General features: G+C 45.2%; 1 protein-coding gene across 1 annotated transcript in view; it reads right to left on the bottom strand.

The window, feature by feature from the left end:
• Window positions 1–9,763: 9,763 nt before the first annotated feature.
• Window positions 9,764–25,534, bottom strand: part of FRMD4B (FERM domain containing 4B) — a gene marked incomplete at its 5' end in the record, with an annotated part of 54,365 nt that continues 38,594 nt past the window's right edge. Inside the window, 12 exons of the mRNA XM_010018074.1 lie at window positions 9,764–9,939; window positions 11,337–11,469; window positions 12,101–12,906; window positions 14,073–14,198; window positions 15,120–15,267; window positions 16,579–16,635; window positions 19,812–20,040; window positions 21,290–21,409; window positions 21,499–21,632; window positions 22,403–22,544; window positions 23,060–23,198; window positions 23,949–24,025. Coding sequence (XP_010016376.1) covers window positions 9,819–9,939; window positions 11,337–11,469; window positions 12,101–12,906; window positions 14,073–14,198; window positions 15,120–15,267; window positions 16,579–16,635; window positions 19,812–20,040; window positions 21,290–21,409; window positions 21,499–21,632; window positions 22,403–22,544; window positions 23,060–23,198; window positions 23,949–24,025 — 2,232 coding nt within the window. The remainder of the gene's footprint in view (window positions 9,940–11,336; window positions 11,470–12,100; window positions 12,907–14,072; window positions 14,199–15,119; window positions 15,268–16,578; window positions 16,636–19,811; window positions 20,041–21,289; window positions 21,410–21,498; window positions 21,633–22,402; window positions 22,545–23,059; window positions 23,199–23,948; window positions 24,026–25,534) is intronic.

Raw genomic sequence — 25,534 nt, forward strand, 5'->3', positions numbered from 1 at the left:
GGCTGCTTTGTAAAAGCAGAGTAGCTCATGGCTGCTTTGTAAAAGCAGAGTAGCAGGGACAGGTAATTTTTCCACCGCAGTGGAGTTTCAGTACACCACAGCTTGGACTGCTCATTGCATCGGGAAGATTTCCTCTTATAAGTTCAAGTATTCTTGCAGTGGGTATCAAATCAAATGCATCTTTCACAGGAAAGAAACCACCGAGGAGAGGCTGTGAGACCAAGCTTCACCAATTTTTAAGCCATATTTCTCATTACAGTCTCAACCACACTCTGCTGGTGTCTGCCAGCAGCAAAATAGTCTCTGCATGACGATGGTCTCTCTCTGCTGTGTTTTGTAACAAGAAACATGGTGTTCAAAGCCCTGTTAACCTCTATTAAAAAGCCATTATCCAAAGGTCCTCATTTAATTAATGCTGTCACACAGCAGGGAAGACAGCAAAACATTAAGAATGAAGTACATGGTGAAGAAAAAAAATAACAAAAACCGAAGCCAAGAATGTGCTGGCTCCATTTGCCCCTTTGGTACTTCAGGGGACATCCTTATTTTATATTATGCAGTAGCAAGCACAACAGCAGACCCACACATCAATCTAGTCTACCAGTTTTAACCCCCAGTGATTGCAGTCCATAATAGACACCATAAATGGTTTCCTGATGTTATCAAATAAATCAGTGCTCTTCAGTAGCTGGTATGTTATTCTCCCAAGCGATGCTGTTTGGATCACAGAAGCTGGCTATTCAGTGGTTACTTATCGCTTGCTGATTTCTTGACTGAAAATAAAGCCCCTGGCCACCTTCTTGTGTTTCCATGATCTTCACCCAGGCCATCTTGGGCCATGGTCTTGTCAGATCTGCTAAGTGAAGTGGGGTCAAACCCATGAAAGCCCTCTTGGGAAGGAAAACAGGGATACTGAGAACACCATCAGGTATTTGAAAAGCAGGTTTTCTTCTAACTAGGAATATATCACTTGTCAATACCATGATTAGGAAATACTATACTGCTGGAGCAATGCCTACTCCGTCAGATGCAAAGCTGAAGGGTTGCCTGGTGGCACCTCTCCTGGTGACAAAGGTGCTAATCCCACAGATTTCCAAGGTAGGTATCACATTCTGCCTACTTTAGGTCTCTCCTCTATAAATTACCTCGGGTTCAGGATTCACTTCCTTTTCTAACATGTTGCTTAGTGTTTTGGCACACTGGAAATGGCACGTTACAGCAACAAACAACACCATCCAGGCTGGGGGCACACCCACAGCCAAATGTAGAAGTCTTCTCCAAAGCAAAACTCCCATCTTCTTCCGAATAACTTTTGCAGGTATTCCCACTGGAGCTTTCCAAAACAATCACTCATTCCTCAACCTTCATTAAGACAGGAAAGCCACTTCCATCAGTAGCACTTGCTATTTTCACACCAATTTGACACTTGCTCAGGAATATCTGGACTAATAAACTACTGCGTGAGGTGCTCTATTATCAAACAGCAGAGAGCTGTGCCAGCAGCCATGCTCAAACTGTAAGCAGATGACAAGAGGTACCTGCACAGCAATCACAAAGAGATTTGTACAGGTAGCAGCTGAAAAACCATGCTAAGTCGGAACCTAACAAGTGTTAAGTAAAAACACTTTAGGAGCAAACTGACAGAAGAAAAGGTCTGCCCTTGGGAATGAACAGTTCACACTCACTGCTTACTGTTTCTAAAGCAGGTACAGATGAAGTCTTGCATGAAACCCAGCAGGCTCTTGTACAGGATTGTTTCACCTCTTTGATTTCTCTCATTCATGCATTTTCTTCAAAACTTCACCTATTTCTCTCAAAAGCAAAAGGATTGACAAGTTTTTAACTCAAATATCAAGAGAGGTTGACTCCTGTGTCACCATGTGACATGAAGCAGGCCACCAAGTTATGCTTCAAGCGCCTAAAACGTGTTGTATTTTTAAGCTAACTCATGGGACACATGTTGATGCCAAATGCTTGAGAGCCATTTCTATAACGTTGGCTTTAATTTTTCTGCTTATAAAACCCATACATTTATTCCCCTCTATTACCAATCCATGTCATTTCCAAGTGCCAAGGCATTAACTGGAAGGAGCTGGAGAATGTGCCTATGTAACATAACCTTCAATCCCTTTTGAGAAACGCACAGGTTTGATGGGGCAGTCTAAAATTGGCAAACAGTAGCATACACCAAGCATGTCCAGCAATGCTCTGTAATGCAATATGGGGATTATAAAGGGTCAGATGATGGAATCTTAACAATAACAACCACTAGGTAACGAAAGCAATCATAGAGAGACACCCTGTGGGAAAAACACCAGGGATCATGTTGGGAAAATAAACCACCTGCCACACCTCCAAACTGTTAGAGATATAAATACATCAGATTAAGTTTGGTGCTTAAATAGAGTAAGGACATCTGACTTTCGAGGTGTTTGCCCAAGTCTCTTGACAGGGAACTATAAAGCCAAGTCCCATGTGAAGTGGCAAGCACAGGGGATGGGGTGGAGCAGCAGGGATGGGGGCATGAGCCCCTCAGGCCTATGCTCACTGAATCACTGCATCTCACTGCAGTGAGGTCTCTGAGAGGAGCAAGCAGAGCTGCTTCCTCTTTTTCAGTGTGACCTGGATGCTTCCAATTTGGGCCAAAAAAAGAACATAGTGATTATTTTTTAGTTTCCATTTTCAGAGAAGTCTGATTGCAGCTACACTGGGTCCTCCCTACACAGTAAGAAAACACCTCTGTCATCATCCACATTCCTTCTTACACAGAAAAGACAACATTAAAATGTGTAGGGAGAAAGTGGGAGCATGGAGACGACTTTGGTCATATCACAAATTAAGGAGAGAACATTTTAGCCTGGGGCAGGGTACTGAACCCCACACTGGCATGTCCAAAGCAATCCTGCAGGGAAAAGAACGGGTGAGTCCTCTGTGTGCATCTTGGTTTGCGCAAGGCAGCGTGGGCAAACACAACGGTGATCACACATTACCCATGGTCATTACACAGGGCCTTTACCCAAATATTACTCTTATTAACCAAGGGCTTATTATTCCAAATGTGCCTGTGAGACAGGCCCAGGCTCAGGCTTGGAGATTCAACACTTCACATCAGAAATGCAAGTTCAGACCCTCAGAGAAAACATTGATTCTCCACACAGTCTACATAAAAATCTTCTTGTGGTTTATCTCTGCTCTGAGTTTGCACAGCAGAACCTCAGGAGGGACAAAAGCCCCCCAGTAAAACCAGTATCTAGAATTAAACTTTAAAACGCTCCTTCCCTTTTCTGCCAAATCTCTAGCTCCCCTCCAGATGTTGCATGGCAGCACTATGAAATCAGAACTGCAATAAATCAATGCCAAGGACTTTTCAAGGAGTGACAGCCATCATCATAACCTTTTGAACAAGCGATCACCTCCACGTTTGTATGGAGCACTGAATTCAGCACAAGCCAGATCAGATAAGAAACTGAGTCATTCTAGGAAACAACGTCACCCTTCACACTAAACATAGGGTGTATCTTGCTTTTATACATCCAGACCTATCACAGCCTCACAACTCGTATCATCCTGCCACAAAAACACGCCTGTGGGCAATGACGCTGGCAAGGCTACGTGGGGATTGTGTTGTGTATGCACAGGGTATGTCCTTCCCTAACCTCAGCCTGGAACAGGTGGAAGGGTTTCTTCTAGAGTTACTCCATAGTTGGCTGCAAACCCTTCTCCATCTGCAGCTCTTTGATGACATTCTAAATATCAAATATAAAATGACACTCATGCCCGCTGTGCTTAAGACAGGCAGGAGATGCCCTGGGAGACGCAGCACATCCCTTTGCAGCCAAGGGCTTGATGAAAGACTTATGGTGATTCCCTTCATGAAGGACAGACATGGATAACAATGTTGGATGGATGGCAAGGAGCTTCTTCCTGGCTAAAGGTCTTGTTCCTCTTTCATGAAGGGCCTGACATCTGTGTGCTCCTGGGCTACCAGCATCAACCATGACTCACACCATCCCTTCCTCCAAGGAGGAAACATCACATCAGGTTTGACTTGCTGTGTCAAAGCGTGGGGTAATTGTCTTTGATGATAAATCCTGCCCTGGCGGTGATCCACATGGTCCTGAATCTGTGTCTAACAGCTTTGAGGGGAAGGTCCTGCCAGACAAGGCAGGAGGTTGTGCATCAGACAGGGTGCCACCAACCCTTACCCACTGGTAGCATGGGCATCACAGTGATGCTGTGAGTGGGAGGAAGTGTCTTCTTTGGAAAGCTCAGCCAGGCATTGCAGACACACTGTCCTGGCACAAGAGTGCTTGGCCAGTTCGTGACAGGATGGGGCAGAAGAGAGATAAATGGAAGGGAAAGAAAGGTACAATTGCATCCTCTTCCTCTGTCCAGGCCTATGGCGGGGATCAACCCTCAAGTCCCACCTGTGGGTCCCAATGCTGGGGTCAGACTTCGAGAAAAAGCAGAGTTTCCAAAGCCTTGACCATACATTGGTGGTGGAAAGACCGTTGCTAGGACCACCAGCCACAAACCCATCCTACGAAGTTTATACCTGAAAACACAAATGGACACCACACACAGCCCTGCCAGGATGAAGGTCCATTTTGTCACTGTTTGGTAAAACAGCAAACATCCATATGTGTAGAGTCACCCAAATTCCATAAATCCAAATGCTGGTTATAATGAAGGCTGCTTTAAGTGGGAAAATGTGGGCTGCTGCCAGATTAAAGCTGTAGGTCCCCTTCCCCTGCTCTGCACAAACACCACATTCATTGTCTTATTTGACTGGAAAGCCAGATTATCCCCCGTTGATCCAAGTAATGACGCTGGGCTCTGTGTGCAGTGGTGCCAGCAGCCTGGTGCCTTCAGCTTGAGAACAAGAGCAAGAGCAGGGGATGCGGGAGAGGCACGATGCCCACCTCAGTGCAGTGAGAAAAGGCACACAGAACTGTTCATGTCTTCACACACTTGAAAAGTAAAACATCTTCCCCCACTGTATTTATCTCAAACAGCCACAAAAAGTGACAGAACTAATTTGAAAACCACTCCAGGAGGTTTCTGTTATCAACAAGGTAAAACATTCCGAATGACATGGAGGTTTTCTCCTACCACAAGATCCCTGCATAAAGAAAAAAGAAATCCATGGAAAACAGATAATTGGACTTAAATTAATAACCATTAAATAAGATCAACGCAGTTAAGTTTGCTCCTGTTTGCTTTCAATGTTTGCGTGAGGCCCTGCTACAGCTGAAGCTCTCAAGCTTTCTGTCTTAGAAATCTACTAAATACGATAGAAAAGCACGAAGGAGAATGGAGAACAGTGCAGGAAGCTGGAATCTTTCTAGGACAGGTGTAACTTACGCAGGAAATGCCAGGCAAGCGCAGTGATGGGGACCTTCCCCCAGGCTCAGGAGCCATTCTCCTGCATTAACTCCCAAAGCCCAGGAGATGGAGCAAACCTGCAGCCCTTGTAGGATTTACTACAAGCGTTTCGGGTCAGCCTTAAGGCTCCTCACGCACCCATGAGCTGTGCAGCCGTGTACAAAACATTGCTGCAAGGTTGCTCGCATTTGAGCTGAACAAGTTCAAGATCGTAAATGAAAAGTCAGCAGAAACCTGCAAGAGTCACATGTATTGAGTCACCTCGGCCAATGAGTTTCACCGGGATATACTCAGATTTGTGATCACTAACAACTTGCTGTGCTCAGGGAGGGGGCCCTAATCCAAGCTTCATAGAATCATAGAATGGTTTGGGTTAAAAAGGAACTTAAGATCACCTAGTTCCAACCCCCTGCCACAGGCAGGGACACCTCACACTAGACCATATCACCCCAGGCTCCATCCAGCATCGCCCTTAACACTGCCAGGGATGGAGCATTTACCACTTCTTTGGGCAACCTTTTCCAGTGCCTCAACACCCTCACAGTAAAGAACGTCTTCCTTATACCTAACCTTCCTCTCCAGTCCCTGAACTGGAGGAATGTCGGACCCCAGCATCCCACAGGGCTTGCGGCAGCTCCCACAGAGTTTGTCCTCCCACATTTCTGTGTATTTCTGTTCAAAACAGCAGAGAAAAGGCAGGCAGCAATTAAAAACATCAGGCACGGTTTATTTTAGCACAGTGCCCTAGTGCCTTTTTAAAGATTCCTGGCAAAGGACTGGGTGTTCTTCTTCATCCATCAACTAAAGAGCACTCATAAATGCTCCATTACGTTCCATTTTATGTGGGTTTTAATTTCCCCTCCACTCATCGTCAGCATGTTCTACCTTCTAAAGAGAGAGACTTGTAAAACTGAACACTGTGGGTCTGTGGGTGTTTTACACTGTGGAGTTTTTCACCTCTTGGCTTTGCTCTGGATCGTCCTAAACAAGAATTTCAAAGTATTTCTTCAAGTTGGAAGGGGCAGGAAGGATTTCAGGAGAGCGAGAGGCAGAAAGGCTCCTCTCGTCAATGGTGCTGGTCAGTCACTAGATGTCCTCAGTGACTCTGGTGAGGAAGCGCTGTGGTTCAACTACAGAACACAGGGATTCGGCAGGAATCCAAACAAAGCACAGGTAATTTGTATTTCAGCTGTGAACAAATATGATAATCATTACAAGTACGTCTTTATTACCTCTTCAGCTGCATTATACAGACCTGGTCTCTGGGAATAGTAGTACACGCATGCCAGATCATCGCTCCAGAGGTGCAGTGCAATACAGTAAGCTGGAGGCCTGTAAAAGGTAAAGTTAAGGGTTCTGGGGACCAACTGACAAAAATCAGGTGCTGCAGAAGCTGTGCACCATCACCAGCTCCATTGGTGGAGATGGGAAGGAGGTCCCACAGGGAGGTTGTGCCCTCCCTCTCCTTCCCTGTGCCACCCAAAGGCTGACCCCAGCCCTTTGCTACCTGCCCCAGGCAACATCTGAGAAGTTGGATCTTCTTACTCTCTCCTCTTCTGGGCCTCCTGCTTCACTCTATACTTCAAAACAATCTCCAAAAGCACAACTCTTGCTGGCCCAGGCATGCAGAGAAGGACAAGTGGAGTTACAAGAGCTGTACCTGCCCTGGTACCACCCTTCAATTTCCAGCTCCTCTGCAGCTCTCTCACTGGAAGCTTCAACCAGGCTCTAAACTGGTTTTATGCCACTATTCCCAAATATAGCAAACCATCCTCAACCCAAACCCACGTCTAATTCCCATCTTCTCAACATCATCATCCAAAATTGTCCTGGCCCTGTCTGAGCAAGCCAGGAGGCTGGGCTGAGCGTTGTGCCAACATGGATGTGTTAGGGCTGAGCTAAATCCTGAACACTAACAGAAAAGCCAATACAAAACTTAATGGCTGAGTTTTGCACTAAGGAATGCAAACAATGCTTTTAATGGGGCACAGACCTTGTCACACACTTTGTTTCCTGTTTTAACTGAAAAGCTTTGAGAGTGATGATGAATAACCACCAACTTGCACCAATACCATGAGTTCTGGGTAAGGCATTGGACTTTGTACCACTCAGCTTCCTGCTCACAACACTTAACGTTTTGTAACAGCAGCAAGTGTGATTCAGTGAACAACGAACTTGAAACAGATAAACCTCAAAAAAACACATAGAGAAAAGGAAAAGTGTGACAACATGGGGGTATTTTCAGTGGGGAAGTTCTTGTTAACAACTATTTTCACCTACAGCCTGGGCATAAGCATAAAATTCAGTGGTGGTGAAGCTTATGGATGGCACAAAAAGTAGGGAATAACAAATAACTCTGAGGAGGTAAGAATGAGACTGAAAAACCTCAACTGCTGGTGACCGGGGTGCAAAAGCAGTTGTACATCTAGAAAGAACTATGTTCAGTCGCACGAGGCCACCTTGGTCTGTGTATCACTGCCCAGCTGATACTGACCGAGGATACCGACCATGCCACAGGGATGCTGAATGAGGCCAACTCGGTTCCCTCGGGACAGATGTGCGGAGAGGATCCTCTAAAGGCACCAAGCCCCACATCTCCCTCCCCTTTACCATCAGAAATTCACTCACAGACATGTTTTGGAAGGGTCTGAACTGCCCTGGGAGAAGCTTCCAGCAGCCAAAACCACTGACCCTCTGAACCCAGCCTAAAACCACAAGCCAAAATAAATCGCGCCATGGTGATCTACCCTCTTAAAGCCCTGAAATAACACACACTGCACTTTTCCAAGCACTCAAGCAGAAACAGGAGGAATGCTGAAGTGGTTTTGGTAACACACTTTTCAGTTTATTGACCTATACAAAATAATAGGTCTAAAAAATTCAGAAGTAGTAAAAGAATAAGCAAAAAGAGCTCTCGCATTTCTAGAAGGCTATACAAATATGCAAAACCAAGGAAATAAGTTATTTTTTATTGGGATTTTTTTGTTCCTTTAATTCCAAATGGCAACTCTAATAATACAAACGACTAAGTACCAGCTTAACAAGTGTGTCCTTTCTGTATATATTACATGCTCTGGAATATTGGTAAAAAACGTCAAAAAAGTTTATCAGAAACTTCTCTATTCACAATATGCACAAGGAGTAACTAACCCTTTGTACAAAAGAAAAAAAGAGCACCATTTCTGGAATCCTGAAGCACAGTACAGCTGAAAAACGAGAGAGAATTCACCGTATGCAAATGAGCCGCTGGAAATCACGGAAGATAACCCATGCCAATTTGTTCCTACAGATGAGGTAGGTTTATCCCTCTTAGATCAAGACTGCAGCCGCACTTTTTTCTTCCTGGACAAATGGTTTTGTGAGAATGCTGTTCTGTCACTTAGTGACTCTGCAACGCACCTGGCAGTTCAGATGACTCGCGGTACAATCCTAATGCCCCTCATTTTAAGGCACCCACTTGGCTGGTTTGTGTTTGCATCCACCTTAAATTACTGGCCGTTACAATCAAGCTGTTTGCCGCGTGAAGGGAGCTCCCCACTGCGGATCCTCCATTCACTTGTGGCAGAGCAAAATGCTGTCACCCGAGGAACAGGGGGTCACTGTGCAGCCACTGTGAAAATTTGCCTATTCCTCCGCACAGTGAAGTTGTACCATGGAAAGGTCAATAGATGGGAGGTTATTACTTACACTTTATCATGGAAAAGAGAGTTCAAAGTTTACTGCTTCCATTTCCAAAATCCACAACCGCCTATTGTTTTACACGACATATTGTGTCAGCAAATCCTTTTCTTTCCAGAACTTGCTTGTGGTGCTAACGAACACTCTTAACAACACCCCAAAAAAAGGATACACTCATTCAAACCTCCATAACAAGTAAAAACAGAAAAGAACCCAGCCTTCAAGTAATGTTCCAATACTGATTAAGTCACCCTTTGCCTCACTCACACACACAGCATCTATCCTTCATAAGCTTATGAAAGTCCTTCCAGGTCATCATAAGCCATGGCAGAACAAATTTCTTCTTCTTTCAAACATCCTAATTGTGCTCCTAGAATTCCTGTTTTTTCCATAAGAGTCTCGGTTTCACATTTGTGTTTTTCTTTTTCTCTGAGGTTTGCCTTCAACACCTTCTAATCTTCCCAAAAAGTGCTTGCTAAGTATAAATACTTCAACCAAGTGCTGCATCTAGTCATAGATCAAACTGTGGCTTGCCCTTGCTCGTGTAGGCTACCTGGATTCAGAAAGAAACGCCATTCATGGTAAGACTTTGTCATTTTGCTACAGTCCCTCTTGATGCTGAATTTGCTCTTTCCCAGCAAACAGCCTGCTTCCTTGGGTTTTGTTCCATTTGGAAGTCCCACCCGAGATCTGCCTCGGTGTCACAGAGTGTTGTGCAAGGCACACAAGGGTACGAGTGCGGGGCTGCAGGCGGGCTACACGAGCGTCCCAGGCTTTGAATCCTCATGCCAGAATAACGTCTGCTCGTTGCTGTGCAAGTCATCTTCCAACTGGCTCTCCTCATCACCACCCAGCTGGCTCGGCTCTGCATACGCTCTGGAAGAGACACACAGCACCAAGGATCAGTGAGAGCTGCAGGTCTTCCCCACACCCCTAAGTGCTGCACAACTCCCTTGGGTTTAAAGTAATGCTGGTTACTGCAAGTCCACCCCCCCAGCGTAGTTTGGATCCAAACACAAACCCAGTTTTTGTGCTGTAATTAGTAAAATTGTGTGCAACAGGCTCTCAGCTGCTCAGAGTTGTCACAATTGTAGGGCGTATTAATTGATCGTTTGCCATAATCACATTAAAACAGAGAATAAAACAGATGAATGATCACATAAGTGATTCAGAATATGGAAAATTAATACCTAATAAACCTCATTTAGATAAAGCTGCCAAAATAAGCAGTTTTCAAAGCTCAGTTATAGGAAATTAAGAAATTAGTAGAAACTGTATTTTTAAACACTGCTGGAGTAGATCTTGTAAATCACGGCAATAAAAAAACCCTGGAATTTAGCTCAGATCCAGCAGAAGCTTTTGTATCTTTTACTTACACTTCCATTTATTTTAAAACAAACAAAATAAGCATTTCAGTACTTTCACACAAAGCCTGGCAGCAAGCACGAACTGCAAACCACAAAGCAGGAGGCAAACAGGTGGGGAACTTAACTATGGCTGGCTGCACTTCACATAAGTGTACTTAATGTGATGGCATTTAAGGGGGCAGAGCCATTCCCCTGAGCAGGAGGTCTCTGTCCTCACTGGTAACAGTCAGTGTATGACGGTGGTGGAAAGAGACCAAAACCACCAGATAGAAGCAGAAAGAGAACTGCAAGAATTTGTGAGGACAGCGCAGAGCCTGAGCTCCTCGTTGTCCTCAGGAGAGCTCCCATGAGCAGGGTGGCTCTGCAAGCAGAAGCACTTCCCGCCTGGTTCCTGGGTTAAGCTCTGCCAAGGGAGATGTGCTGGGCTGATGCAGCATTGCCTTTGAACACCAGCACTCAGACATGAGATTGAAAGAGGTCTTTCCTTTCCTTGCTCTTCCCAAAGTTTATCAGCACAGGCACTACAACAGTACTGTGTCCTGCTGGGGTGGTGATGGGGTGCAGGAGAGACCTCCTGTCACATCGGGCAAGAGGGATGGGGGTCAGTGGGTGTTCTGCGTCCAACACTGTTTCAAACATTGCAGATACCTGGGAATGTGAGATCTTCAATGATCCAGCACCAGCCAAATGAAAAAGCTGAGCAACAAATGAGTTTATCCTTCGCTAGGGCTGCTTCCCTGGTGGTACAGCTGATCTACTCCACACACAGAAGATTTGCTCTCACAAAGTCAATTTCATAATTACTCTTTATCCTGGCCCTTTGAAATCAAGCTGATTTTCTCATGAGTTCTAACAGCCTGTGAAATGCAGGAGGAAGGGCAGAAAATCCTGATATACTCTACTCACCTGCTCTGCAAAGGAAGGTTGCCATAGACATTCCCATAACAGCTGGCATAAGAGGAATGAGACAACGTATCGTAGTCTGAAAGTCCCAGTGCAAGTGGGTTTCGCCAGTTCCCAGCAGGGTTTGCAGAAGATCCTGGAATCAAAAAAAAACAAACAATTACAGCAAATTAGACCTTTCTCCAGCAATAATTCTCATAAGTGATCTCTATGGGTTTCTGCAGGACACACAAGCAGACCATGCAAACAAAACCCATGAATTTGTGGCAGCGGGGGTGGAACTGATTGATCTTTAAGGTCCCTTCCTACCCAAAACATTCTGTGATTCTGATTTACAAGCCATATAGTGAGGCAAGCACTATGCAAGTGGTATTTTGGAGCTAGGGAATCTCTTTTATAAGACCTTCTGACCCATTCAGTGATGCTCATTGTACTGTATTTCAGAAGCCATAACTGCAACTGCATTTACATGGCATGAAGTTTTGCACATTGCTTCTAGTTGGTAAACAAGCCTGTTTGAATCCCTTCTTTGTGCTTCTTTGGACTACTGCGCTTATGAAGAACAAAAGGCAGTTCTACCAACCAGCAAGTCTTTCTTCCCAGGCATGGAACAAGAAGATCCTATTCAGTTCCTCATCTACCTTTCAGGACAGAGCTCTAGCCTTGCTTCTACTCTGCTGACTTCATCAGTGCAGCGGAGGGGGACAGAATTTGATGCATAGCAGGGACTTAGAAAAGCACTCAGCGTAGAAGAAATCAGGCATTACCTGAAGAGAAAGATGACACCCGACTGCTAGGAGAGCATGGAACCTGCAGACCAGCAAAGCCCAAACTCCTTTGAGATCCTCTGTCAGACTCAAAGCCTGCCTGCAGGCTATGACCCTGTTCCTTTTGACTGGAGGCACGTTGGTACCAACCACGGAGATGCTCTGCTACTAAGGCCTTGTGAATGTTTTTGGTTATATGCTCCGTTTTAGCAACTTGCTTCCTTGGAAGCCTGAGGGTTGCGTATGGGTTGTGCGGTACTCTGTCCACTTCATCCTCGTGGTAAGACCTGAATTCCCTGTAACGGTCATATCCATAATGTGCCGATGAGCGATAGGAAGGATTGACACTGTACTGTCCCTCCGTGTCACTCTCATAAACATATCCTCCATTGTAATAAACGTCAGATTCAGTGTATGGGGAGTATCCAGAAATATAGTAACTTGAGGAAGGCTGCTCCTGACTCTTGTGGTAGACACCATTGCGGACATCCTTATGGGCAAGATTTGGCATACTTCCAGAATTTGCAGCAGAAATGTTCTGTTTCTTTGACCGTCTTCGACCCCTGGTCCTGTTATCGAGTGTCTGAGTAGTGTAATATGGTTTGGGAGTAGGTGTCACGCAGTAATATTCTGCACTTGACTGGCTAGTGTAGGATGATCCATCATCGAGGATCTCCGTGCTGCTGCTTCGCTGGGACTTCGAGAGGGTGAAAGCTGCCTTCTCAGCAGGAGCCTCGGACAGCAGGTGGGTTTGGGATTCCAAACTTCCGCTGCGCTGCCGGCAGTGGTGTGGGGAAACATCTGGCCTGAAACAACACAGATGTCTGCTGTTTAAAGGTAGTCACACACAAACACGCACAGAGAGTTTCACAGAGCACACATGGGAAGTCAGGCATGCTGCCTCCCCAGTCACAGCACGATACAAACCCAGTGTTGTCTCCCTGCACAGAGTATCTGCACTGCAAGAAATTCAGCTTGGCTGAATTTTAGATTTACTGCAACAGTAGGAGATCTCTCATATAAAAGTGTATCATGTGGTGAGCAAGGTTAATCTGTGACAGGGATACATGCAACAAAGCTCACAAACTCACACTCTGGAATAATTTGCAGGAGGGCACTTTCAGTATTTAAGTAGGTAAAGTCTACAGAAGTAACTGAGCTAGAAGCAGAACACAGGAAGATAGGTTTCCTGTGGCTCTGTCTCTCATGGCTGCATCATGCCAGCCAAATAAACTATGAGCTCTTGATAGCATTATAAGATCTATAGCAACTCTCCTTCCCCAGCATGGATTCTCAGCTGTCTAATAATATGGGTGAGCTCATGTTGGGGCTCTCTTCCCGTAGTTGGGGCTCTCTTCCCGTAGTAAGGGCAGTAATTAGGATCTCTCTCTTCTATCTGGCCAATCTTTTAGGAGGCTTGTAGGAACGTAATTCACAACAGACATCTGTCAGCTCATGAACAAGTTATTGTGGGGAGACCACTAGCTGACAGACAGTACAACTTTATAAGCCTCACTTTCTTAGAAAATGAGGTTACAATGGAAATGTGAAATAAATTCTGGCTATCTTACAAATATTCTACAGAAACTTTTTGAACAAGCTTTACTTATTAAAACTCCCTATAGCTGCCTATCTGGAAGTGACCCTTCTCCTACAGTCTTTCATGATCAGACAGGCAATATTTGTGAGCTAGCTTCCATCTCTCTCCTAATTTTGCAGACAGCCATTTGTACGTGCTGTTTGCCCAGGCAGGGTTTGTGCTCACACTAACACATCACAAAGCTGGTGCAGGACTGTGCCAGAAGACACTGGCTGATGTTAACCTTGTGCCTCCAATATCCAGAAATGACATTTTGAGAGCCTGACCCTGCTGTAGAGAAAGCTGTATGGCAAAGGACCCTTGCCTTCTGAGCACTATTTGCTTTTATTCTGCTGCTGCCTAAGATGGACATCACACTTAAAGCCCCCTTACTGTAAGTGGCTGCTACTGTAGGCGTTGCGTGTGAGCACGGGGGTTGTAGGCATGCTTCTCCCCCCATGGGGCTGGGGCGGCCGGTCCAAGGTTCGGTAAGGGCTGCTGTGAGTCGAAAGCAGGTCCCTGTAATGAAGAGCATAATCCCAGTTAGGTTAAACACTGTGCAAGTCACAGCATACAGAATACATGCACCCTAAGTCTTGAAGAAACAAAATGAAGGGCAGAAAAAACAGGTAAGGGCATAACTGGACATACTTCCCCATAAAAAACCCAGCGTTGTTAAACAGGAAAAATTCAATCCCTTCTTGTGGTTCAAGGGAGATCTCAGGATGATCAATAGGACAAGCTGCTGCCAAAGGACAGAAGTATGAAACAGAAGAGGCAGAGCAGGCAGAGAAGCAAAGGAATTGAGTTTTCAATGAAGCACATCACAGCTAAATGGTTACATATGGCTATAATTCAACTTGTGAACTTCATATGGAAGTATACTCTGCTTATCTTGAGGGACAGACGAGGAAAATGCAAGGACATGACATTGCCCAAAACTTTAAAACATTTTTAAAGCATGCCTTTAACAGCCAGCTCACACAAGGGACAGTCTGAGAAACAACATCATCAGTGGGAATCCTTACACTGAGAACAACTACCATAGGTATGGTTTGATGTTATCTGAAGCCATTAAGCTCAGTCATCAGGAAAACTACAAGTTAATACTGAAAATGAACCACAGAAACAGAGACAAAGTGTGACAGTACCGGTAAGGCACGTGCAACTCCTTAAATACAGCACTTGCTATTAAATTCCTCACCTGTCTCAAATCTCTTCACAAAGACTACACTAACCTACAGTTTCAGAGACCATGACAACTACTTAAACACACTTTTGTTACTAAATAGGAAATTTAGCCCCCATCACCAAGTCCTGTAATCACAGAGGAATGTGGAAGCTCCACTGGAGTGCCCACAGTACCAGGAGTGTGGCAGTGGTGAGACAGAGCTGATGCCAACAAGGCAGAGAGCACAGTGGCAGTGAGATGTGCCCTACCTGGAGTGTCTGGTTTCCAAGAGCTGCTCATTTATGGATGACTTTCTGAGATGAATTCTTTCCACCCCGAGGGACTTTGGTGGAGGAAGCCTCGGAGAAAGCTGCGCAGAGCTGGGTCTCTGTGCTGCCACAGGAAGCGATTCACTGACTGTTGGAAAGGAATATGTATTCTGTCAGCAAAATCCTTGATATTTTGTCCTATATGCAAACCTGTGCCCCCCTCTCAGCAGAAACATGACAGAGACGAGAGAAGCAGCGGCCCTAGAAAGGCTCTCCTGCTCTGAGCTCTCCCTGATGTGGACAGGGCGTTGTGGATGTTCATATAAATCTCAGCACCACCGACTCCTATGGAGATTATACCCAGCTTGGGGCTGTGCCAGATGACATGTGGAACTTCCTTGGGAAAACACCTGTTTGGAGCCTTGAAACCCTTCCCAAAGATGAGCAGGCAAGCTCAGCCTCTGCAAAGGCCAGTTCCTCTCCCTCACCTTCCAGCTCTTTACGTGAAAATGACATTTGAAGAATTAGTTTTGAAATACAACCTGAAAGGTACTGACTTCAAAAGCAACTGAATGAGCAAAGAACTGACAGACACATTTGGCTGAAGGCAATTGGGAAGATGCTAGCCTGATCCTTGTTCTCACTTTGCTTATAGCATAATCCAGGTCCCATCAGAGCCAACAGGAAACTCCAACTAATACATATAAATGCAGTATGAGCATCACAGAGAACACGTTCACAAGCCAAAGCCCTGGCTCTACTTCCACTTGTACAAGCAGGAATCAGGTATAACTCCATTTTAAAGCACCAGATGGGTTGTACAAGTCTAAAACTGGGACAAACTGAGATCAGAATCAGGCCCTAACTGAAAAGTGAGTAATAATTTAGATAATGCTTGTCCCCAAATGATCATTATCCAGTTTAAGGGAGAGGCAAGCCAAGTCCTTTCCACCTTGTGGAACAGGGCGTGAATGTGTGTCTCTGGGTGTGTGTGTGAAATGAGTAAGCTGAGCAAACACCATACCCATGCAAGATGCAAGCTCACCAGGTAACAAACGTAAACAGATCGTTAATATCAGTGACTGTTCTGCTTTTTGTAAGTTTTATAGTAGCTGTGAGGACAGAAGGGCCTGGCAAATCCTCCCAGCTTGTAAATCCTCCAGCTGCTCATCCTCCTCTGGCCAGGTCCTAGGGATGAAGTATTTGACATACACAGTGGCCTCAGCTTGCAGGCAGGTCACATTAAAACCAACCGCCTTGTCTAAAGATGACTCAGATCAGCTCACAGAGCAGAAACTTTCAATAACTAACCCATTATGAGGAAACACATTCCTGGTTAAGCTCTTTTTTCCTCTTCTATGAAGTATTTTGTCATTGAAAGCCATCAAAACAGCATACTAAAGTACGTTAAGTCAAAGGAATGTCTCTGAACATAGGAAGAAAAGGATAAGCAACGTACCATCATCATAGGTGGTGGTATCAGACAGGGAGCTGCTCTCAGATGGAATTATATCATCTGTGAATGAAAATAAGCACTTTAAGCATAGGAGACCCAACATCAATTTCCAAGTACCCCATAAAGTTTATTTTCTCCAGCTGCTATTTATAATGCTGCAATCTCTATGCTCTAGCTCTTAACAGCCTGAAGACAGTCCTGCTTTGGAGTATATCATGACTCAGTCGTGACAACTGCAGCCCAGCAAGCTGCCTATGTAACTATCAAAGGAGGTATTTCTTTTTCAGCTGCGGCAGGAATTGGGCCAAGATTTACAAAGGTGTTTTCCACCCAACTTCCAACAGATCTCACAGGCTGTTTCGGTGCTTCATTAGGAGTAAGGAGCCTACACAGACATGTAGATATCTTGGCTGCTAGCACCTAAACTTCTCTAGGTACACCTGAAATCCCACCAGGTAGGTATGAAACGCCTTTCGATATTTGGCTCTCAGTTTTGAGTGTTTCCCAGCATACAAATTCTGTTTCAACTGAATTAATACCAAACCAGAATAATTCCACTGATTTCAATCAAGCTATTGCAAATTCCAGCACCACAGAGTGCAGTAACTGTTGTATGGACATGACAAGTTTTCTTCTGTTTCTTTCACAGTGTTATCTATTCACAGAGCTTTACTGCGTCAGTCTGTCCTCTCACCTTCATACTACATGCTACCTCTCACTTAGAAACATCCTGTCCTTGCTCAGGTTTAGAATAGAGCAGCAGAGACAAAAAGCAGCACTAGAGATAACTAACACAGAGAAAAAAATCTGTTCCTAGGTTGTTTCTGGGAAGACACAGCACTGGGGAGGGGTAAAAAGTCTACAATGACATCCATGCAAAAGGGAAAGGAAGCAGGAAATAAGACAGTAGGAGCCACTTTGTGTATGACACCTGCTTCTTCCATCAGAGCACATGCCATGTATGTTGCTTCCTTGCTGTCACGCTTTGCTGTGAGGAAAGGTCTGGTTACAAGAATTTGGTAAATAAAGCAGCTTTTCAAGAGCAGCAAAACATCAGGGCTGGCCCCTGCCCGGGGGGGACTTGTCAGACCACCGAGGATGGGTTGCAGCTCTGCCTGAATCTGACACTGGGAAAAAAACTTCAGGGGGTTTATTCATGTGAATTTGACCATGTGGTGATGAAATATGGAACTGGGACCACTGTAAGGAGGAAAAAAGCCCAACAGCCTAAACCTACACTGCTGGATTCACGTGGGGTTTGCAATGCTGACATACGGGGAAGCTCTGAATTTAAATCCCACATCTAAGCAATTGCCTGCAAAAGGGGAAGCGGCTCTGGACTAGAGAGGAAGGAAAGGGAGAGTGGAACACAGAGAGCAGGAGGCAGTCCAGCATGTCCTTCACTTCCCATCGCTTGGGGGCTGGGATGAGAATAGCTATGGTTTGATTCAATAAATCAATGTTATTATTTAACATGCTATTTCCAACGAGTCACTTTACAAATTTACAGCTGCAAGTGACTCATCACTGCTCAGCCTTCTGAAACCCTGAGCTCAAGTGTACTGGCAGCAATGGTGAAAACCTTACACCTAAAATCAGTTACTGAAGCAGAGCTCTGCTTCAGGTAAACAAATACATATTTCCATGCAGGAGTCAGGAACTGGAAGGGAATGCAGCTAACTTATGCTGGCTAACTATTTGCTGCCTTGTAGTCCGCACCTGAAGGGACACCTTCCAAGACAGGGAGTCCTATTCCCTTCTGGCTGCGTCCCCCTTCTCAGACAGCAAACAAGGATGTCACGTCCCACATGTTGCAAAATGATGAGCTAAATGTATAAGGACCAACTCCCAGGTTTCTTGTTTGCACAACAGGACAAAAAACTGCCTGCAACAAATAAGTGCCTGTGCATGGATGCTGCCTTCAGTAGCTTCCTGGTTTTTACTACACATCACATGTCCCAGGTAATACAGGATCTCCCACAATTAGTATCCAGATTGGTGAGCAAGAGACTGTAAAAACCAGATCTTTTCCCTCATCTCTGTCAATCAGGAACTAGCTGGGCTACATTAAATAGCGATCATTAACCTTCCAGAATAAGCACTTCATGATGACAGATAGCCCAGTGCTGCTGTGGTTTGTGCTGGGTAAGAATCCAAACCAAGCTCTCAATAGGAATGGGACATGGCAAAGGTTTCTCCAACATAAACCTGGCAGTGCATGTGAGAAGGGTCTCCTCCAGGGAAAATAGATGTTGGCAAGAGGTCTCATCTCCAAGGTCAGTAAGAGGGTATTCAATATAAACAGCAGAAAAATATGGCATTTTCCTTCCCACCTTGTAATTCTCAGGAAAACCCTACTAACCCCACAAAACAGCACTTCGTCTGGGACAAGGAGGGGGGAAGGAGAAATCAATTAAACACTGACAATTATCCAGATATATTCTCCATGGAGGAGAGAAGTAAAACATGTCCTAAACCTGTTAATCCCTACGGAAACTAGATGAGCCTGCAATAGCTATGAGCTTTTACTACTCCCAAACTCCTTCAGTTGCCTTGGATGCTAGCAAGTTTTCCATGCTTTTATCCTATGAAGCAGCAAGAATCTCAGCTCCCTTAGCGAAATCACACTTCACAATGGAGGGGTCAAGGGTATCTGCTTTCACTGTGCTCATCACTGGCAAATAGATTTACTCAAAAATCTGTTTGCCACTATTTGCATTCATAAACTCTTGAACTTCATTTGTCTCTTCCTGGAAATCTGTAATTTTTCATCAAGAAACAAAGTCTCTGATCTTTCTTTCCTTGATTCTATATTAAAAAGACTCACATGGTCTATTTTTGCTAGAAGTGAAGCATTGTGGAAGGGAAAGAAGAGAGATCTTGCATGTGGCAGCTGAGACACACAAGTGCACTCAACACACTGTGAATTCAGACGCCACACCAGTTTCAGCTAAGGTGCTCTGGCCAGAACTTCCTATGTACAGCACCTTCAGCCCATACCTGGTACTGGAATGTGCCTGCACTTGTTCCCAGAACTGCAGCTTATCCTGCCCTCAGCCTGTAAGCAATGCACTTAGCATATCAGATGCAGTAATTGTTTCTCTTTTTTTCTTATTTAACTGCTTTGCAGAAGATAAAAACCATACAGAGAAGATGTAAACAGAACTTGTAAATGAGCCAACTACTGTTTTTTTCTCTCCTGTTTTCATCAGAACATGAGGAATTCTCTTGTTTACCTGGTAGAGTAAGAGTTGATTTCTGGGTTGGTTTTTTGCCGCACTTGATTCTGTATTCATTTATGGAATTTTCTATCTCTTGCAGCTTTTTTACAGCATCAGCATACTCCTGCTTTCTTTTCTTCTTCACATTCTTGCAGAGGTCTGGCTCACTGGCAAGTTTCTTTGCAGCTTCCACCAGCTTTTGCTGTATGATAAAATTGCTCTCCAAGTCCTGTAAGGCAGGGTCCTGCAAATTCATGAGGTGAGTTACTTGCTTGTACGCTGGGCAGAAACTACCAAAGTTTATTCAGTAGAAGATCTATTATTATGGTAACGAAGTGAAATTTTGAGCACAAACCACCAGCACAAACTTGAGCACAAAAATACCAGTTTATACACAAGACAACCTCAGCATGTGAAATTTTTAGACCTGATTTCTGTGACTAGTGCAAGATTATGAGATCTCCTGAGAAAAGTCCAAAGTTTCTCAAGCCTGGGTGACATAAAATAAACATCTAAATTCAGGCTTAGACAGCTAAACCTCCTGCTCTGAGTCTAAACCTGAAAGTGTCTGTTCAAACTATCCCTCTACTGGTAAACTGGGAATTGGTATCACTGTACCTACGTAATAGGGAGCTGGAGGTTTTCATTAATAGTTTGTAAACAACTGTGAGAAGCTCAGATGAAAGGCACTGTAAAAGTGGTAAGCAACACGTTATTAAATCTGGTCAGGAGGATTTTGTTTCAATAGCATTTAAGCAGTTTACGTAAAATCTGTTTGCTGCAGACATGGATTACACCAGTCCTGTAAGCCAGGGCAGTGAGTTTTTGGTGAAACACAGATGCAAAGTGCCCAACACCTACTTACTGCTTGGATGATACAGCTTGTTAACAAATCTCATGAGGAATGAGAGGTAATGGTATGTGTCTAGAAACTGCAAATATCTGAATTACCATATTTCCTGAGTCAGTCTCTGCCAGCAAAGTTCATATGAGCTTCTTGAGCAATATAGTGAGCTTTTACTTAGGTGGAACTTGCATTAAGCCAGAGATAAATCTCCTCCTGTCACACAACTATGCTCAGAACAGATGATTTTGCAAGGGGAAAGTGCACACCCCTTCCACATTCTGGGTTCAAACACAATCTCAACACAACACAAATAAATGCTCAAGAACAACTCATAGCCATGGGTTGCCAAATGGTGTTACACTCCTGCTCTTCTCTAATTAGCAGCAAAATAGCCATTAAAATTCAAGCAGCGTGGCAAATCAGAGGCTCCGGTCAGGGGATTTTAAGGTCTTTTAAAACAGCCAACTTCCTGGTCATTTCAAAGGCAGCAGGCTGAAATCAGGGTAGTACCCATCTACATTTCCCAGCCTATGCAAGCAGCTGCCTCCTCTTAAACAATCAGGGAAGATGTGGATTATTTACAAGTGGCTTTGGCCACCGGTCTGGCCACCCCACCTCTGCTGTGAAAACAAACTGCCGCGCTCACCTCTTCACTCGGGAGCAGGTTGTCATCCAGCTTGAATGCTGTGCCAACACGTCTTCTGACCTGGGGAGGTTCCTCTCCAGCGCTCAGAGGATACTCCTTGGGCATCTTGCCGGTCAGCTCCTAGGGAATAGAAAGGGCTCCACATGAAGATCCAGAGGGAGAGAAGGGTTCTCACCCACCCTGACCCCAGCATAAGGTACAGCTCTCACCGCCTCTCGCAGGCAGATTTTCTTCAGCTCCTCAACTTTCTGAAGCAGTTTTTCCTGAAGGAGTTTCTCTTTCTTCTTTAGTTCCGTGATTTTCTCCTTCTTTTGTTCTTCACTGACCTCTGAATCCTGAGAGCCTGAAAAATACACTCTCTGTATCAGAGGACTTGCAGCTAAAAGCTATTTTTTTTCTGACCAAGTAAGGTGAGATCTCCCCAAAGCAGCCCAGCAAAACAATATGTCATTCAAAGTGCAACATCCAGCTCCTGTGTCATCCAGCAAGCAGGTTTTTAGGAAATCTGCACTTTTTCAAACCCCCAATGTATAAACTTGCATGGGAAGTCCCAAGTATACACCCCAAAACCCCAGCACCCAAAACATAAAGCATTGCATTAGTGATATCTACAATATACTTGGTATTTCGGTTTTGGCTGCTTTCGAGACAGACACTTGGGCTTCACCTGGAGGCACCTACATGCAGCAGCCAGGTTTTTACCTCCCCCCTTTTCCCCTCCTCCACAGTCAAGAGACAGATCTAAAGTCCACTCCAGAGCTGAGCTTTATTTGGAAACATTTATCTTCCCTGCTCATTTTTGAGGAAGCTCAAGGCAAATTTCCTTCAGACTTTGATCAGTCATTCAAGGCCTGACTGACTGCTAAATGGTACCGAATTATTCATGGACCGGGAGCATACGGGTGCTTATCCATCTAGCATATTTTTATTTCCTTTTATTTAGTTACATGGGGGAAACAGCAGATTATAACATTGATGCTACTGTTTCAGATAGATAACTAACACAGCCCTTTGCATATGTCACTGTATTTATGGTCAGCTAGCCTCATTTTTCCTTTTAACATACACAAGCCCCACTGTACTTTGCTACCCTACATTTACATGAAGTATTACCTGATGAGATCAAACTGCCGTTGCTGGCCATAATAAGCTGGTTCTTTGCCTCCAAAGTCACTAGCTTTGAAACTTTTGGTGTTCCCATGTCTGTCAGATCCATGGCAATATCATCCAAACTTCTGGCTGAAGGAATTTTTGCCTGCAGGAGTTTGGGAACAAAAGAATCCAGCCTCATCAAGTTACCTCTAATGAACTTCAGAACACGAGATCACAGAAGATGACGTTTCACACCTCATCTGCCACAAAATTAAGGGCTAAAGCAGCAGCATCATGCGGGGAGGTCATGGTGCACAGGGATGTGCTGGCATTCCTCTCACCCTCTGCCCCCAATGCCTGTGCCATCTCCCAGCTCAAAATCCCTTTGCTGTTTGCACTGTGTTCAAAATGAACTTGAGAAGGAGACAAAAGAAAAAGCAGATTAAACACTGAAACGTGGGAATTCCCTCTACTGTGATTACACTTCCGTAGCCCTTAATTGCAGGCAGGCTGAAATGGATCAAATAATAACAGCATCTCTAAGAAACTGCTCATAAAGCTGCCAAAAAGTTTGTAGTTTTCCTCTGGAGAGTAGTTCATCCATGGAAAAACATACACCAAAGGGTATACAGGAAAGGTGTTGAAACTTATGCCACAGTAAAATGTCTTGCAACTTACTTTGCTTTGCTTTCTGTCCAAGTAAAACTGGTGTTGACTGATTGCCATCACCCAGATGGACTTGATCAGGGAAGTGTTCGCATACCAGGTTTGCACTACCAGCCCGCTCTGACCAAAGGTCCTTCTTGACACTGAAATTCTGAGAGGGTGAAAAAAACGCAATTTCAAGATAGGTCTTTCAGGTTTAAAGTCCCAAGTGCCTCTCTCTTAACCAGGCAAGGCTCAGCCTTTGAGAGATGTGAAAACTCAGGTTTCCTTCTTCTCACCACCCAGTGCTGCTGCAAAGGCTCTTTCTTTTTGGGAGGGATCTTGAGGGCAAGGCACAGGGAAGCAGCCTGTGGGTGAGCTCGCGCCCTAACCAGCAGTGTTCCTGTGGGGCTCTAAAGGCTCATGCTCAGAGGAGAGAGCAGTGCTGCCACAGCAGCGGAGGGCAGAAGGCGAGCAAGAAAGTCATGCCTGGGTCCTGTGGGCTGTGTTCCCAGGTCTCCTCCTGCACAGGCACGTTACAGCAGCCTCTCAGGGAAGGGTGTTGTAAAGTGAACAATGACAAATAGCCCTCCCTCTGCTCCAAGAACTCATTCTGTGGACAATCATAGGCAATCTGAGAGAACACCCAGAGCTGTAACACATCAACAGTCACTCCAGGTTGCTCACTATGACTGTGACCTTCCCCCTGCAAGCACTACTTGTCCATCACCCACAGCCCAGGTCCAGCCCTAGTCTGCCCTGCCAAGCGCAGAATCAGGGTCAGTGTCACGAAGTCCAGAGTAAACTGAGGTCTGTGTTGAATTCAGAGGCAGCTCCCATCCCGTCCACTAGCATGAGATGGCAAATCCCCAGTTTGGGCAAAGACTCATCCCACTGCTCCCTCTGCCTCCTCCAGCCTTACCTGCGGGGATCATGTACTTCCACAGCAAACTTCTTTTCACGGAAATAGAGGTTTTCCAGCTGTTTCCATTGAAATAGCTAGGAAAATTAGGAGAGAGATGCAGAACACTGTCACTACAAGAATCACCACTCTTCTCCCCGCAAGGATATGTAATTTCACACTCTTACAGACAGTGCATTGCAGATTGAGGATTTTGCCTGTGACATCTGTTTCCATCAGTAGCACATTTAATATACTGCTGCAAGCTCACAGAGATCTTGGGAGGACAGCTAAAGCCCTTTTCTCTCTGATTAAACACAAAAACTTCCATGCAAAGTAGCTGCATACACACCTATCTCTTCCCTCAGTCACATCCCCAGGGAACAGCAGCAACTCCGGGATAACCAAAACCTTTCTCTTCTGAAGACACAGGGCGAGAGACTTCGCATGACATTTCGGAGCAGGGGTACAGCACGTACAGAGACAGAGCAGCTACGTGAGGAAGCCACCCCCAATGAGTAGTTCTGTAAGGAAACCACAGATTTCCTGCAAAGTGCCAGCTGGGAGAAGAGATCAAAGTCAACTGGGGCTTGGCAGCTGCACCCATGGGATCAGGATTTCATAGGAATTTGCTCTCTCTGTGCACCAGCATCAGCCACCCTCTGGGAATGGCGCAGCAGGGGCTGCACGTTCCCAGTGTGGATTTGGCTGAGCTGTTCCCCAGCACCTAAGCGCAGGTTTCAGCAGTAGCAGCAGCATCTCCTGTCCCAACTCCAGCAGTAACAGGGTGCACACCAAGACCTGTATGGGTGTCCCCAAGGACGTCACCTGAAGATGACAGGGTGCACAAGTGAAGCAGCACACGCTGTAGTTCACAGCTGGCTGCTTTCCAGAGCTACATCCCACACGGAGGTACCTGAGGTACTTCCACCCGGGCTGGGCAGGCAGGGCCAGTGTGAAGTGGGAGCGCTCAGCTTGCAACATCACTGATGCATCAAGGCACCCAAGCCACCACAGCAACAGCCTTCAGGGGTGCAGCCACCACACCACAAATCCCCACAACACGCGGCATTCCCTCCACCAAAACACAGCACGTTGTGCTCTGCCTATGGAAGAACCTCAAGTTGTGTAAAAAATTACCTATTACACCGTGCTGCATTCGAAACGTTCTTAATACAGGTTGTAAATAGAGCATAACCCAGTGCATGTGTTTGCCAAGGAGACTGGTTCTTCCCGCGACCTTTCCCTCTGCTTAGTTAAAGCTTTCTTTTCTAGTACTACAATTTACTATTAGATCCTGCTAAATGAAAAATGCAGCAAGGGGAAATGTCATTTACTTCAAGAAATAAGTCATTTTCTAGAAGATCATGGACTCTGCTGCTTAAGTACTTTAGTATCAAAGGCACCCTGCCCCGTCACACTGCTTTCAGAAGCAGAACTCTTTACGACTTGGCATTAAACTTTTAAATAAATACATTTTTAAAGTAAATTACAAAGCAAACAGCCCACAGCGTCTGTCAGGACACTGAGCAACAGCACCCATGGGTGCTCCGGCACACAGGGATCCCCCAACACCACCCCATCAGCTCAGCCATCTCACACAGCCC

This window comes from Nestor notabilis, unplaced genomic scaffold (assembly GCF_000696875.1).
Source record: "Nestor notabilis isolate BGI_N333 unplaced genomic scaffold, ASM69687v1 scaffold4947, whole genome shotgun sequence".
Lineage (NCBI taxonomy): Eukaryota > Metazoa > Chordata > Aves > Psittaciformes > Psittacidae > Nestor > Nestor notabilis.